Source organism: Hyperolius riggenbachi, chromosome 7 (assembly GCF_040937935.1).
Source record: "Hyperolius riggenbachi isolate aHypRig1 chromosome 7, aHypRig1.pri, whole genome shotgun sequence".
NCBI lineage: Eukaryota > Metazoa > Chordata > Amphibia > Anura > Hyperoliidae > Hyperolius > Hyperolius riggenbachi.
In genome coordinates this window covers 275485389-275502382 of record NC_090652.1, presented here as the reverse complement: position 1 = coordinate 275502382, position 16994 = coordinate 275485389, and the positions used below count along the sequence as shown (strand labels likewise).

At 46.9% G+C, this 16994-nt stretch overlaps 2 protein-coding genes across 2 annotated transcripts in view; one reads left to right on the top strand and one right to left on the bottom strand.

Annotated features, from left to right (window-relative positions):
* Positions 1–4216, bottom strand: part of PRPF40A (pre-mRNA processing factor 40 homolog A) — a 77872-nt gene extending 73656 nt beyond the window's left edge. Inside the window, exon 1 of the mRNA XM_068245773.1 lies at positions 3918–4216. Coding sequence (XP_068101874.1) covers positions 3918–3920 — 3 coding nt within the window. The 5' untranslated portion in view covers positions 3921–4216. The remainder of the gene's footprint in view (positions 1–3917) is intronic.
* ARL6IP6 (ADP ribosylation factor like GTPase 6 interacting protein 6) overlaps positions 4013–16994 on the top strand; it is a 31027-nt gene continuing 18045 nt past the window's right edge. Inside the window, exons 1-3 of the mRNA XM_068245774.1 lie at positions 4013–4383; positions 10787–11167; positions 12733–12774. Coding sequence (XP_068101875.1) covers positions 10795–11167; positions 12733–12774 — 415 coding nt within the window. The 5' untranslated portion in view covers positions 4013–4383; positions 10787–10794. The remainder of the gene's footprint in view (positions 4384–10786; positions 11168–12732; positions 12775–16994) is intronic.

The window sequence follows — 16994 nt, the reverse complement described above, 5'->3', positions numbered from 1 at the left end:
GATTAGCTGCATGCTTGTTTCTGGTGTTATTCAGGCACTACTACAGCCACATAGATCAGCAGGGCTACCAGGCAACTGGTATTGTTTAGAAGGAAATTCATTTGGCAGCCTCCATGTTCTTCCCATGTCAGTTGTCCTTTGAAGGATTCCACAACCTTTAAAAAAAAGTTAGATAATTTCCTCAGTAGGGAAAAGCATCTGGATGGTCCAGAGGCTTCCCTGAGGTTGCTACACACCTACTGCACTGTGCAGGGGACCTATAAACAATCTTTGACATTGAAGTCATTGAAGTCGAAGATTGCTCATGGCGTAATCTCCCTCCTTGTATGAGCGCAGCCACACTGTGCAAGCACAAAGTACAGCTTGCACCTGTGCAGACATGAACACCGTGGCGCCAGAACAGTGTGGCCGCGATCTTACTGGAATGGGAGCACGGTGGCGAAGATATAGAATGTCCTGGCAGGCAGTAGAGGGGTTGCAGAGGATTGGGAAAGGCTCTGGAGCATTTCCCCTACTGAATTAAAGTGGACCCAAACTAAAAATACAAGATTTCAGAAATAAAATCTATTTTCTAAATTATAATAATAAATAGCAGCCTTTTTTCAGCTGCATGATGACAAATATAAAACATTTTACAAATTTATTGGAGAACCCCCTCCCTTCCTTTCATATTGCCGGGAAATAATCCGGCAAACTGGTGGAGTAGATGGTGTCCAGCAAAGGAGGAATTGCTAATGACTGCCACCTGTGTAACCCTAGTTATGAAAAGAGAAGGGAGAAAAGCATGCACTGAAATGCTCATAGGCTTTAAGGAGTGTTTATTTATCTTTGTATGTGTCAGAGTGGTGCAACTAAATATTTTGAATTAAAAAAAATGTTTGGTTTGGGTCCGCTTTAAGTATATATAACAACAACATTTCTACAGTGCTTTTCTCCGGTACGACTCAAAGCACTTAGGCTCTCTCAGATTCAGTAATTGGTAGTAGGATGAAGCATCACCACAACATAATTCTGCAAATGCCAAACTGAACAGGTGAGTTTTCAGTCTGGAGTTAAACAAGTCCAGAGATGGAGCTGTCCTGATCTGCTGAGGTAAGGAGTTCCATAATGTAGGAGCGGCATGACAGAAGGCTCTGGAACCAAAAGTTTTCAGGTGGACTCTGGGTATAACTAAATTATTAGAATGTGTGGATCGGAGATTGCAGGGATTGCTACGCAGCTGTAACATTTCTTTCGTGTATCCAGGGCCCAGATTATGTATATTTAAATGAAGGACTCCTGCAGTCAACAGTGTGGATAGAAGTTAGAAGAGATATGTGTACCATAACTTCCCATCAGGTAGCTGTTGCTGGATTCAGTTGCTAAAGATACGGTCTCTTGGTTGATATGAGCCCTCATTCCACAAATTCTGTTAAAGCATCCCTTTAATTGATCAAGTACAGATTTCTAAAGGAGTCTGCCAGTGATCTTGTTAAACTGGCTAGAGGCTGCAAATCAGAACCACAGTGTGGGAGATCTCTTGAAGCAACAGAATCCAGTATATATAGCTTGGTTCACACTAGACTATTCCTTTTCAATACATGGGGGAGACCGAGGGGCCCAGCAGGTGGAATGCTGAGATCTATTGGAAATCTGTTTGCACAACACTGGCAATACTAGACCCCTCTCTGATCAGATGTGATCAGAGAGAAATCTATCTGATGAATGAATCTGCCACTTTATGTTAGAATAATTAGCCAACTGATGAATTAACCAGATAATTGAAAACTGATGTACAGATACAAATCTAATAAAATATCCAGGTCAAGTACCCACGCATTCTGGCTCCTTTCAAACTGGAATATTACAGATATTCAGCAAGTGGTTTGCTCAGCTTAGCCAGTGGGGTAGCTAAAGCACTATGGGACCCAGTGCAGGTAGTACATCTCCCCCTACCCCCCAAAAGCATTCTATACATAACAATTGATGCGGTGTACCAAAACCTGCCAAGGACAACCACAGTGTCAGAGGTGCAAAACGGGAATGGGGGACAGTCTGTTAAAGATTATTAATAATCAAAGCATCTATAAAAGCAATTATTACCAGCACAGGTCCAATAAAGAGCTAATACTGTGGTTGAGGGACCCAAATGCGGACACAACCTCTGCACCCACTAATGCTACTGTCTGTAGCTTATCATATATAGCAATTTATCAAGCATAGTTCTGAGACTACTAAATGTACTTACTACTACTAAACCTCCACAATAGAGATGTGTAAACTGCAATGGCCAATACTTCATAACACACTGGGCTCTATTCATAAAACCTTACCGCAAGTTTTCCGCTCAAAACAGCGGATTTTCCCGTCCATTTAGCAAAGTGGGCATTCATAAAAGCTGTTCCCGCATGAAAATCTACAATCCCCCAGCAGAGCGAGAAATTTCCGCCTTCTCCAGTGTTTTTCTAGATTTATCTAGAAAAAAGTAACAAAATGGCCATTCATAAAGATTAGAGGAAGCGGTATGTGGACGGGAAATACCGCTTCCTCTGATTTTGCGGATTACATACAAGTGAATGGGACAGACCTCCCAGAGAGAGCAGTGCACGGAGGGACTCTGCCGGCTGAAGTGTTTCCGCATGCCTTCCGACAGCTTACCGCCAGCTTTCAGCGGGAGATCTCCGCACTTGCATCGCAGCTTTCAAGATTTTTTTGAATGACCACCCAGAAGTGTAAAATACCGCTGCGGTATTTTCCCTCCAGGAGTTTTCTCGCCACAACTTTTTTATGAATAGAGCCCACTATAGGAAATAGGTCAGTGCCACATGAAAACACATCAACTTAAAGAGAAACCGAGGTGGGTTTGAAGAATGTTATCTGCATACAGAGGCTGGATCTGCCTATACAGCCCAGCCTCTGTTGCTATCCCAAACCCCCCTAAGGTCCCCCAGCACTCTGCAATCCCTCATAAATCACAGCCACGCTGCTGACAAACAGCTTGTCAGAGCTGGCTGTGTTTATCTCTATAGTGTCAGTCTGCTGCTCTCCCCGCCTCCTGCAGAACTCCGGTCCCCGCCTGCATCCCTTCCCTCCCTGCTGATTGGAGGGAAGGGACGGGGGCAGGGACCGGAGCTATGCAGGAGGCGGGGGAGGAGCCGAGACTGACACTACAGATGTAAACACAGCCTCACAGCACGGCTGTGATTTATAGGGGATTGCAGAGTGCAGGGGGACCTTAGGGGGGTTTGGGATAGCAACAGAGGCTGGGCTGTATAGGCAGATCCAGCCTCTGTATGCAGATAACATTCTTTAAACACACCTCGGGTTCTCTTTAAAGGAGAACTGTAGTGAGAGGTATATGGAGGCAGCCATATTTATTTCCTTTTAAGCAATACCTGTTGCCTGGCAGCCCTGCTGATCTATTTGGCCTAAGTAGTGGCTGAATCACACCAGAAACAAGCATGCAGCTAATCTTGTCATATCTGTCAAAATTGTCAGAAAAACCTGATATGCTGCATGCTTGTTCAGGGTCTATGGCTGAAAGTAGTAGAGGCAGCGCATCAGCAGGCCAGCCAGGTAACTGGTATTGATTAAATGGAAATAAATATGGCAGCCTCCATACACCTCTCTTTACAGTTCTCCTATAAGCAACTCCAGATGGTTGCTCTGGGTGACCCCTTCACTTTTATGCCAGCTTTCTCTGCACTGCTCTTGATGAATAAGTCTCAGTGTGCCTCCCTCAGCGTTAAACAATATGAATGAACTACAAGTCCCAGCATTCCCCGAATGGATGGGCTTGCTGATATTTGCAGTTCTCCTGCCCTCAGAAGGTGGATAGACAGGCTACCCCTGGCACAGAGCATGCAGGGCTCTCCCACAGCACAGCACAGGGGCCCGAGGCCGCAGCACACACAATGCAACCCCCCCATACATCTCACCATGGCGCCTCTCCGGCCTCCTCGCTCCTCCAGCCAGGCACACGCGCACTGCTACCCGGCACAGGAAGCCACAGCGCCACTCGCACTGACGTCACCGGAGGGGGCAGAGCCAAGCGCCACCGGCCAGTAGCTGCGCCCCTTACCCGTAACGTCCCGGAATTCTCACACGGGCTGCCGTGGGACGCTGTGATGCTGTGAGAACCCCTCAGGCGGTTCAAATCATTTCCACCCTTTTTTCTTCTGCACGAGATAGACCCGCTTTCCCATTTTCGCGGGTAAAAAGATAGTCCAGTGAAGCGGTCGGCGCATTGATCTGAGCCAAGGCGCAGAACTCGACGCTTGGCGCGCATCAGCGTGAGATATGAAGAAGCGGTGACGTAGGACGCTGGAGGAGAGAGCAGGTGAGGCGGGGCAGCGGAGAGGTACAGATACTACAAGGGAAGACTGACAGTGGAGTGAGTACCCGGTGAGTATTTCTCGCAGAGCGCCAATAGTCAGGAAGCTGTGCGCTGCGGAGGGACACGTTCTGTGGGTGCTTAGCTCCATTGAGCCCCAATGACAGGTGGTGGGACTTGGGAGGGTGCAGCTGCACTGTCAGGGGAGGAGGGGGGCTTTTATTTCACCCCCACTGAGCTCAAACACTGGGGAGGGAGCAATGCTATGTTATGGGGTATATGCTATATGGGGTGTATTTCTAGAAGGGGGGGATACGTGGTCGTACTATTGGGGGCATATGCTGCATGGGTGTTATTTATGGTTAGGGGGTGGTGGTAAGTGGCTGCACCATTGGGGGTGTATGCTTCTGGAGTTGGTAAGTGCCTGCACTATTGGGGGGGAGGTAAGTGGCTGCACTATTGGGGTTATATGCTGCATGGTGTCATGCTTATGGGGGTGGGGTGGGGGTGGGGGGTGACTGCACTATTGGGGATGTATGCTCATGGAGTTGGTAAATGGCTGCACTATTGGGGAGGATAAGTGGCTGCACTATTAGGGTTATGCTTATGGGGGGCGGGGGGACGGTCAGTGGCTGCACTAGGGACATATGTTGCTTGGGTTATGCAAATTGGGGGGGGGGGGGGGGGTGAGTGGCTGTACTACTGTGGGCATATGCTACCTGGGTATATGCTTATGGGGGTGGTAAGTAGCTGCACAGTTGGGGGTCAATGCTGCATCAGTGTATACATATCCAGGGAGTGGGGATGATAAGTGGCTGCACTACTGGAGGCATGTACTGCATGGAGGAATGCAAGTGGCTTCATTTTTGGGGGCATATGCTGTGTGGGTCTATGCTTATGGGAAAGGGGGGGTTAACTCACTTTATTATACATAATTATTTTAAATGTGCTGCATTGCTGCCCCCATGTTCCATGCCAAGTGTTGGGTGATACAGCACAGCATAGATAAATACTCCTCCAATTTGCATCACTAGAGGAGCAGGAAAGTTTGTCCCATGACAATGGTACAGAAGGACTATCTTGCCCTGTGGAAGTGGGAGCTTGAAGTGAGCCAGCTTGAAAGTCCATAGGGCACAGTTCTCCAATCACAGTAGCTTCTACAACTTGAAGCATTTTAAAGGGGAACTGAAGTAAGAGGTATATAGAGGCTGCCATATTTATTGGCAGCCCTGCTGGTCTATTTCTTTGCAGTAGTATCTAAATAGCACCAGAAACAAGCATGCAGCTAGTCTAGTCAAATCTGACTTTAAAGTCTGAAACGCCTGATCTTCTGCATGCTTGTTCAGGGGCTATGGCTAGTAGTATTAGAGGCAGAGGATCAGCAGGGCTGCCAGGCAACTGGTATTGCTTAAAGGTATACTGTAGGGGGGGTCGGGGGAAAATGAGTTGAAGTTTCTAGGCTTCTAATGGTCCCCCACAGACATCCTGTGCCCGTGTACAGGTTCACTTCTGAAATTTCAGACTTTAAAGTCTGAAAACCACTGCGCCTGCGTTGCCATGTCCTCACTTCCCCTGATGTCACCAGGAGCGCACAGTGCAGGCACAGACAATACTGGGCCTGCGCAGTACACTCCTGGTGCCATCAGCGGGAGCGAGGCCACGGCAATGCAGGCACAGTGGTTTTCAGTCTTAAAAGTCTGAAATTCCGGAAGTGAACCGGAGGCGGGGCCGGAGCATCGGTGACTGGCTAAAGAATAATGCCTAGTACACACCATACAATTTTCTGTAAGATTTTTCTGTTAAGGTGCCCATACACTTACTCGATTTCCCGCCGATACACAGCAGATTCGATCACTGATCGAATCTGCTGTGAAATCGATACGCAAATGCTTACAGTTTGACCGATTTCCTTCTGAAAGCGATTGATCCCATCGATCTGTCCGAGCGGAAAATTTTGCTCGATCGCCGGCGGGTCGGGAGTGCGTTGATAGCAGCTGACGACCAATGCTAGTGAAAATGCATTACCTGTTCCGCCGGCGCGAGTCCCTGCTGTCCCCGCGGTTCCTTCTCTGCGCTGGGCTCCGGCTAGCTTCACTCACTTCCTGTCGGGGGAAGTTTAAACAGTAGAGCGCCCTCTACTGTTTAAACTTCCGCCGACGGGAAGTAAAGTGAAGCTGGAGCCCAGAGAAGGGACAGCGGGACTTGCGTCGGCTGGATCAGATAATATATTGCTGGGGGAGGTGGCAGCTCCACAGATTGTGAATTTTATTTCATAGTGAAATCGATTCAAAATCTGTTTGCAGTGTAGGCAGCCAATAGATCCCTTTAGATTTTTCTGTTAGATTTTCTGTAATTAGATTATTTTCTGTAAAGTACTGGTAGAGACGGGTGATTATCTCTGGTGCATTGTCTTCTGGTTATCTCCTGCTGAGTAGAACAATGCTTAATTGCTAGGCAGATAGATGGTTAGATAGATAATTTCCGACATGTTGGAAATTATCTATCTGGCAGGTAAATCTCATGCTGGGCATACACGATTATGGTGGGAATACACGGTGCGTTTATGTGCCGGTATCGAGCCAGCGGCCCGATATCACCGCTCGTGCGCGTGGATCGATTCCCGCTCGTCCCCGCGGGCACTTTCTTATCTGCGCTTCGTTTCTTCCATTGCCCGCCCGTGGGGATCGAGCGCGGTATCGACCCGCCGTCGTGATCGGACAGGTTGAATATTATCAATCGAGCCATCAGCGACTCGATTGATAATATAAAACGAGCCGTGTATGCCCAGCATTAGATCCGGCGGCTCCGCTGGATCGATTCCCGCTCGTCCCCGTGGGCGCTTCCTTATTTTTCGCTCGATTTCCGCTATTGTCCGCCCGTGGGTATCGAGCGGGGAATCGATCCGCGCGGTGATCAGACCTGTCGGAAATGATCAATGGAGCCATCAGTGGCTCGATTGATAAGAAGAGAACGCACAGTGTATCCACAGAATTATGCCTAGTACACACTATACAATTTTCTGTTAGAATTACCTGCCAGATAGATAATGTCCAATATGTTGGAAATTATTTATCTAATCATCTATCTGCCTAGCAATTAAGCATTGTTCTTCCTCAGCAGGAGATAACCAGAAGACAATGCACCAGAGATAATGACCAGTCTCTACCAGTACTTCACAGAAAATAATCTAATTACAGAAAATTGTATGGTGTGTACTAGGCATTAAGGGTCCCATACACTGAGCCGATTAGCGGCCGATCGATCGCAAATCGATTGATTTGCGTCCGATTTTGATCGATTTCAATCGATCTGACATTCTGGAAAATGTAGGTTGATCTGTTGAGATTGCTTCTCATTTTGCATTGGCCCTAATGGAAATCTGATGGCAAAAAAAATGGTCATCAAATCGGTATTTTAATAGATTTCATACTGAAATCTATTGGAAGTCTGTTCCTAGTAAAAAAAAAAATGTTCCTTAACACATCAGATAGATCAGAAATCTATTTGCTGCTAATCTAACTAGTGTATGGCCACCTTTACAGAAAATCTTACAGAAAATTGTATGGTGTGTACTAGGCATTAGCCCCAATGGGACCCCTGTTGGAAATTCATGGGGTTAATAGTAATGGGATTAGCTGAAACAGGAAGTGTCCAATAAGTGGGATATGTTTGTATCTTGCTCTGAGGTTGACTGGCGAAAACATATAATTGGAGAGGTGAATTTCATGCACATTGCATTTTTTTTTTTACCCTTCAGATACATATCCGAGCATTTATTTTTATTCATAAAGTGATATATTCCCCCCCCCCCAACCATATTAGGTCAGAGGTGGGCTGCATCTTTGGGTGTTAAAGACTAATGAACTGTACTGTCAGTATTTAATCAATCGTGTTTATATATCACACATCGTTCTGTTTTAGCCCACACTGTAGGATTTTGGCTTCTATGCAGCTTGGATATTGGCCAATCGAATGTGCTTACTGCTGATTGGCCTAATTTAAATCTGCATACAACTCGCTTTAAAGTACAAGCTACCACAATATGCATCAACTTAAATAGGATAGGGTGCGTGTATACGGGATTTGTGGAGAGGGGGCACTGAGCTCAGATCACCTTTACCTTACCTACTGCCTCCCTCTACTGATGATTTAAGAGACTCTGAAGCGAGAATAAATCTCGCTTCAGAGCTCATAGTTAGCAGGGGCATGTGTGCCCCTGCTAAACCGCCGATATTACGCCGCTAAATGGGGGTCCCTTCACCCCCAAACCCACCCCTGCAAGACTTGGTCGCAGACTTGGTCGTTCCTGGAGGCAGGGCTAACGGCTGCAGCCCTGCCTCCAGTCGCGTCTATCAGCGGCGCATTGCCGCCCCTCCCCCGCCCCTCTCAGTGAAGGAAGACTGGGAGGGGCGGGGAAGAGGCGGAGAGACGCGCTAACAGACGCGCGTGGGGCAGGGTTGCGGCGGTTAGCCCTGTCCCAACCAGGAAGCGCTCCCCCGACGGGATTTGGGGGTGAAGGGACCCCCGTTTAGCGGCGCAATAGCGGCGGTTTAGCAGGGGCACACATGCCCCTGCTAACTATGAGGTCTGAAGCAAGATTTATTCTCGCTTCTGATTCTCTTTAGTAACTTTGTGCCATGCTCTAGCAGATAAGAATTTACTGTAGCTGCGGTGCAGGCCACAAAGAGTTGATATCTAAGCAGCATCAGGAAGATGGTGGATCTGCAGTCAGAGCTGCTCCCTAGCAGAGGAGCACCCAATGCCCTATCGGTTCCTGGGTCACATGACATATATCCAAAATGAAAATTGTGTGACTTTTGGTGTAGCCCCCTGTTAACCTTTACTACCGCTGGAAAATCTGAGCGGAAGAACTGTGACTTTAAAAGCTGCAATTCCACAACTAGCTGTTGACTCTTTTCAACCACATTCCTGGTTGTTGCAATGACTGTAATACTGCAATGATATGTATGGTAATAGAGGTAAGTAAATAAAAGTTGTGGATAGACATTACTTGCCTACTTGTTTTTTTTTTTTGTTTTTGTTTTACTGTAGAATGAATGTGGCTGACTCAAATTTGCTGGACCTGGAGTGAGGGCCCGTTTCCACTAGTGCGGAAACCTGGCCGAATCCGCATAGTTTCCCTGCAAGCAAATCGTGCGGGGAAACTCTGCCATAGGAAACCATGGTGCCGACATTCCCATCAGTTTCCTTGCGGGAGGCTGCGAATCTCATAGCCATGCATGGCACGGCTTATGAGCTTCGTCAGCGTTCCTGCAGACGAGGAAGTGCTGCCTCCTGCAGACGTGGAAGTGCTGCCGTGCGTCTCCCAGCCGCGTGCGGCACTAGTGTAAACAGGCCCTAATGCTCTTGTTAAAGGACGACTGTAACGAGTTGGATATGGAGGCTGCCATATTTATTTTAAACCATACCCGTTGCCTGGCAGCCTTGCTGATCCTTTGCCTCTAATACTTTTATGCTGGGAATACACAATTAGTTTTTTGTTTTTTTCCGGCAGATTAACTTTCTAATCGATTTTCTGATTGATTTTCCTGTCGGAAATTATCTATTGAGCCACCTATCTGCCAAAAAGAAACTCAATGGGCTCTATTCATAATCATTTTCCACATGCGGAAATGTACTTGCGGTAAACTCCCGACTGATATAAGACCATCTTGACATTTATAAAATTTTACGCATGATCATTTACTGCATGTGTAAAATTGTACGCATTTACCCGCATGTGCAAAAAGTGAGGTAAAAGTCGGTGATTCCAGCAAAAATGTTTTAACTTCACAAACAAAAAGGGGTGCATTACTTCAGGGCTTCGGAGTCGGGGCAATTTTGGGCACTCGGAGTTGGAGTTTTTGATTTCATGATCGTCGGAGTCGGATGATTTTTGTACAAAATCCACAGCCACAGATTTTGTACAAATCCACAAAATTTTTACGCATGGGTTCTGCATGTTTACTATGTAATTACACATGTTTCCCCAATTTTTTTTACGCATTGTTCCCGCATGCGGAAAACATGCTGAAAATTTTTTTTGTGAATGTGGAAAAAAAATGCGGAAACTATCAGGGCTGTGGAGTCGGAGTCGGGGCAATTTTGGGCACCCGGAGTCGTAGTTGGAGTCAGAGTTGTGGTTTCATAAACCTGAGGAGTCTGAGTTGGAGTCGGAAGATTTTTGTACCGACTCTACAGCCCTGGAAATTATCACTGGCAGTAATATAGCAGCCAAAAATCTTACCACATGTGTGATTGTGAATAGAGCCCATTGTGTATTCCCAGCATTAGCTCTTCAAAAAACAGTACCGAGTTGGAGAAAGTTGGTAGAAAAGCTCAGAGACGCTCTTTTGCAGAGCTTCATGCAACTGATATTTGTTTAAAAATAAACAAATATGGCTCCATATCCCTCTCACTTCAGTTGTCCTTTAAAGTGTTGCCTGCTTAGTAACTACATTTTCTTCTTAACAGGATCCTTGATGGATGCCTCTTATGTGACCAGTGCTAGGCGGCTGAGAACTAGCAGTCGCCGGACCACATCCTACACCAGTGCCACCTCTTACAGTGCTAAGAACCAGGATACCCAGGGGGGCCTCCTGGAAGACTCTATAGTTAGAAACTTGGACAGTGACTTAATTCAGGCTGCTGCATCAAAAACTAGCAGCCTCACTGTGGACTCCGGGCTGTATGCAGGGTCACTGCAGGCTGAACACAATGGACTTCACAAGTCAGAAATAGTCACTTCAAGAAAAAGTCAAAGATGGCCTTCCCGACTGTTGTCCATGGTCAGCTGCCTTGTGGTGGTCAGCGTTCTTGCTATTCTGCTCGTCTGCCTGTTTTTCGTACTGCAAGGTAATTGGGCCTGGCATGCTGATGAAAGTTGTGCTTGGTCATAGTGGCCTCCATTCACAATAACATGTGCATTTATAGAATTACTGCCATCGATAATTACCGGTTTGTTTTTTTTTTTTTTTTTGTTTGTTTTTTTTTCCTGCAAATTGATGTAAAGTTTGGAAAATTGCATTAAAGAGACTCTAAAGTCTCCTAAAATTGCACTTTTTATTTAACAAACAAACACAGAACATTTATATCGCGCTTTTCTCCTGGCGGACTCAAAGCGCCAGAGCTGCAGCCACTAGGACGCGCTCTATAGGCAGTAGCAGTGTTAGGGAGACTTGCCGAAGGTCACCTACTGAATGGGTGCTGGCTTATTGAACAGGCAGAGCCGAGATTCGAACCCTGGTCTCCTGTGTCAGAGGCAGAGTCCTTAACCAGTACACTATATTCTGTTTTTGTGCTGTATGGGCTCTAAAATGTGTTTTAGCGCACATGGTAGTTTCAGGTAGACATGGTTGTGGATTGTAACATGTTCTAACCACAATCAGGAATTTTACCGACTTATGGTTGCAAAATGCGGTAACTTATTGTGAATGAAGGCAGCCGTTTATAAATGGAATTCTACTTCAGCTCTGTGTAGCTTCAAGGGTATGGTAGCCCCCAATCCACGAGCAATCTCCTCCCAGCTCCCCCCCCATTTGACTTATGGGGGCCAGCAGAGCGCAGGGGGAGCCTGACCCAGCCTCTGTGTGCTAATAAGATTCTTAGAACTCACCTCGGGTTCTTTTTAAATGGTTGACTTGGAAGTCCTTTTAACTAAGTACAAACAGGAGGGGTGACCAGCGGACGACGGAGAGGATTCAATCGGTTGACGGGGGTTGATAATGTAATTGCGATTGGAAATGCTCAGGTATCGGGAGTCGTTGAGGATGCAGTAAACACATTATGATTGTCTGCTCAAACCGGTCATTATGGGCCACTTCAGCTGACCGTTATCGCATGTGTATACGTAGCTTTACTCTGTAGACAATTATTCAAGTGTATCGCCCAGAACTCTTGTACAGGCAATCCTCTTCTTACAGACAACTCGAGGTACTACTTTTCATACTTGCAAAATATACAGTACTGTTTTGTTATGCATATTTTTGTTACATGTTGCAGTAATGTATAAACTGTTGTAGGTATAAAAAAGCACATTGAAAACAACCAAAAAAGTTTTATGTCCAAATTCAGACTTGTCCCAAAGTAAATGTATCCATGTACACAGGACTCAACTTAAGGTGCCCATACTCTTGCCCGATTTTACCACCGATAGACAGCAGATTCGATCACTGTGATGGAATCTGCTGTGAAATCGATGCGCAAACGCTGAGCGTTCGACCTATTTCTGCCCAAAAACGATCGATTCCCGTCGATCTGTCCATGTGGAAGATTTCGACCGATCGCCGGCAGGTCGGGAGTGTGTCGATTGTGGCGACCGACTCTAGTGGCAATACATTATCTGTCGTTTCTTCCTACCCCCCCCCCCGGTACCTATTTTGTTTCTACATTAACACCATCTCTTTTCTGTTGTTATGTAGATGAAAAAGTGAATGAGGATGGAACGACGACGAGACTATTGGGTAAGATAATTAGTTTATGGGTGGTGGCGGTGATTTAATTTAGCCTTATAATAACTTTTTTTTGGGGGGGTGGGAAAGAGGGGGGATTACAAGGGTTAAACTAGTTTTATTTATACAAATAAGGTAGTGGTGTGCTCGGCTCTCTTGAACAGGGAGTAGAAGCCAAAAAGTAGTGTCTCGAGTGGTGGAAAGAGGGTATGGCCACGCCCCTCAAATCCATGTTGCTGAGCGATCTAGCACTTAAAATAGTTTCATGTCAGGTAAGTTTTTGATGTACACAACCTTCCAGGAATGTTTGACCTATTGGGTGCCCCAGGCAAGAAATCCTTAGTTGCCCCTTCACACACCCCTCAGATTTGGTGTGCTGCGGTGATCAATCAAAAACAGTCGTACACATCAGCAGCTGAATTTCCCGCTAACAGATCAGATTGATGGGATCGATCCGAAAAATGGATAGATTCTGTTAATCTGATCAAATTGGCTAGCAGGAATTTGGCTGTTAATGGGCATGGTAATCAATCGTAAACGGGCACCTTAAAGAGACTCTGAAGCGAGAATAAATCTCGCTTCAGAGCTCATAGTTAGCAGGGGCACGTGTGCCCCTGCTAAACCGCCGCAATAGCGCCGCTAAACGGGGGTCCCTTGACCCCCAAACCCCCCATTGCGACACTTGGTCGCTCCTGGAGGCAGGGCTAACGGCTGCAGCCCTGCCTCCAGTCGCGTCTATCAGCGGTGCATCGCCGCCTCTCCGTGAAGGAAGACTGAGAGGGGCGAGGGAGAGTCGGAGATATGCGCTGACAGACGCGCGTGGGGCAGGGCTGCGGCGGTTAGCCCTGCCCCGACCAGGAAGCTCTCCCCCGCTGAAACGAGGGGATTTGGGCGATCAGGGACCCCCGTTAAGCCACGGGATAGCGGCGGTTTAGCAGGGGCACACATGCCCCTGCTATCTATGAGGTCTGAAGCGAGATTTATTCTCGCTTCAGACTCTTAAGTGTGTACTCACATCCATTTTGATTGGCCAATTTTATCACCTTCATGTAGTATGACCACATATCTACACAAGCTCATCATAGTATTAAAAATCTGTTGGGTCTTGCGCTACGCTGAGTTGGTAAAATTAGATATGTATGCACCCTAGAGTTAGCCACACACTTGTCGATCTTACTGTCAGATTTGATCATTCAGATTGAAGCTGATAGAAATTCTGTCACAACACGCTGACCAGATCGCAATTTTGATGATTTTTGTCCAAAATGGATTGGATGGAAAATTAGGGTGGGAGATTAGTGCAATGCTGTGGTTTGATTCATTTTAAATAGATTTCCTACTGAAATCAAAGTAAAATCTGTGAGCCCTGTGTGGAAGGAATAAATTGCAATCAGAGATGATCATTTTGCCACATCAGGTGGCCACCTATCAATGTGTGACTACCTTAAAGGGACACTTAAGTCAAACAAAAAATGAGTTTTACTAACCTAGTGCTTCCAATAGCCCCCTGCAGCTGTCCGGTACCCTCGCCGTCTCCCTCCGATCCTCCTGGCCCCGCCGGCAGCCACTTCCTGTTTCGGTGACAGGAGCTGACAGGCTGGGGATGCGAGTGATTCTTCGCGTTCCCAGACACATTAGCACCCTCTATGCTGCTATATGGTATATGATATATGCTATAGCAGCATAGATGGCGCTATTGTGGCCAGGAACGCGAAGAATCACTCGCGTTCCCAGCCTGTCAGTTCCTGTCACCAAAACAGGAAGTGGCTGCCGGCGGGGCCAGGAGGATCGGAAGGAGACGACGAGGGCACCGGACAGCTGCAGGGGGCTGTTGGAAGCCCCAGGTGAGTAAAACTCATTTTTTTTTTTATTTTTTTTTTTTTTACGTAAGTGTCCCTTTTAAGGGAGAGGCCACTCACTCTCCATTATTCTTGGGACTCGGGAAATGATCCCTCAGGCAACTATTTGAGGTAGGAAGCTGTACAGGCGCATTGCTTGCCTCTGGGCTAGCGATGTGTTCTGCTGCTATGGAAAGAGACGGGGGATGAGTGCCACACAATGAAGCAGACGGAGGAATGAGAAAAAGTGAGTGATGCGCAGGTGTTAAGGATTCAACATGTTGGGTGGCAGCTGTACACACACTAGAAAAGTGAGCATTCGCCGGCCAAAGCACTTACCGGCCACTTTGGTTGATTATTTTTTAATGTAGTGTGTATGTCCCTTTTTGTTATGAAGGAAGATATACCATACAGTGTTCTCCCCAGAATAATTTTCCAGCCGGGTGGCATGAAAAAGCAGCCGGGTGAGGAGAGATGAAAATGCAGGGCAACTCTGCTTACAGCATAGGAGGTGGTGGGGAGGTGAGCGGATGACAGCCGGGTGGTCACCAAATCTAGCCGGGTGGAGCACCCGGCTAAAAGAGCCTGGGGAGAACACTGCCATAGATGAGTAGGTGAGATATGATAGACCAAAGAGAGAGTGGGACATGGAGGAGAGAGACCTGGGGCAGTGATGTAGGGGAAGGAGAGGGGGGCAGCAAACTAATAGTCACGGATCAGGAATACCTGCAAGTCTACGTAGTAGCTGGGCTTCTCACAAGCTTCTTTTGCCTTGTCCTGTCGCTTGAGCTGTCCTTATTTATGATCATATCTGGCTGCTGCCTGCAACACTCCCTGCCCAGCACAGCTGACTGCTCACAATGTGCTAATCCTACTAAATATGTATTGCAGAGCAGGGGAGTTGCAGCAGACAGGACACTGATCATAAAGAGGACAGCCCAGCAGGGATAAGCAATGTGGGACGTCCCGAATACTATATAAATGACACAGCTTCCCTGACAGCCAGTCCCCATCTTAGGGCTGGTGCACACCGAGCGGCTTTTTGGGCGTTTTCAGATCCGCTTGCGGCTGCGGATCTGCTTGGTCAATGTATCTCAATGGGGTGGTGCACACCAGAGCGGCAGGCGTTTTGCAGAAACGAAAAATGCCTGGGTGAGGCATTTTTTGGATTTCGGATGCGTTTCTGCCTCAATGTTAAGTATAGGAAAAACGCAAACCGCTCTGAAAAACGGCACTTCAGAGCGGTTTTGCAGGCGTTTTTGTTACAGAAGCTGTTCAGTAACAGCTTTACTGTAACAATATATGAAATCTACTATACTGAAAACCGCAGCAGCAATCCGCAAAACGCTAGCAAAACGCCTCATAAAAATAAAAAAAAGCGTTTAAAAATCTGCTAGCATTTTGCGGATCTGCTAGCGGGTTTTGGTGTGCACCAGCCCTTAGAGCTTGTACACATACCCAGCTAATGTCATCTACCGGGGAGCAGGGGCTGATCCTCCTTGTGTGACATCCCTGGGCCAGGCTGCCCACACGCGTCAGTTATGCGGGGGGTGCAGAGGGATGATGAGCTGCACATGTGTTGAAGTGGCGCGAGCAATGGGATCAGCGTTGACGGGGTTGAGTAGATTCGTCTGGCAGTTTCATTGGGCGTCATCGAGTGCCGCACACACAGCCTGATTGTCGACCGAGGCAATAGTTATCAGCCACCTTAAAGAGGAACTCCAGTGAAAATAATGTAGTAAAAAAAGTGCTTCATTTTTACAATAATTATGTATAAATGATTTAGTCAGTGTTTGCTCATTGTAAAATCTTTCCTCTCCCAGATTCACATTCTGACATTTATTACATGGTGACATTGTTACTGTGGGCAGGTTATTTAGCTGTTTCTAGCTGCTCTGTCTGTTAAAGACAGCTAATAACAGCTATTTCCTGTCTCTGAACATTGTTACATTGTGGCAGTTTGCCAGCAGTACCGCGGTATTCAGAGCCTCTTGTGGGAGGGGTTTCAGCACAATCAGTCACACAGCGCCCCCTGATGGTCTGTTTGTGAAAATCATTGTCTTTCTCATGTAAAATGGGGTATCAGCTACTGATTGGGAAAAAGTTCAATTCTTGGTTGGAGTTTCTCTTTAAGTCAGGCGTGTACGAAGCTTAACCGCTGCTGTTATCTACCAGGCAGGTCAGAGGCTCTCATTACAAACTACTCAAGATCCCTGGGCAGTGCTGAGGAGAGAAGCACACACAACCGATAGCAATAATACCTGTGTGTGTGTGTGTGTGGGATACGTGAGTTCCTGCGCGCAGCTATGGACTGCAAAGCTGCTAGAGTGGCACGACTATGCAACTCATTAGAGCATGAAATCTATTATAAAAATACTAATATGCCACCCTTTC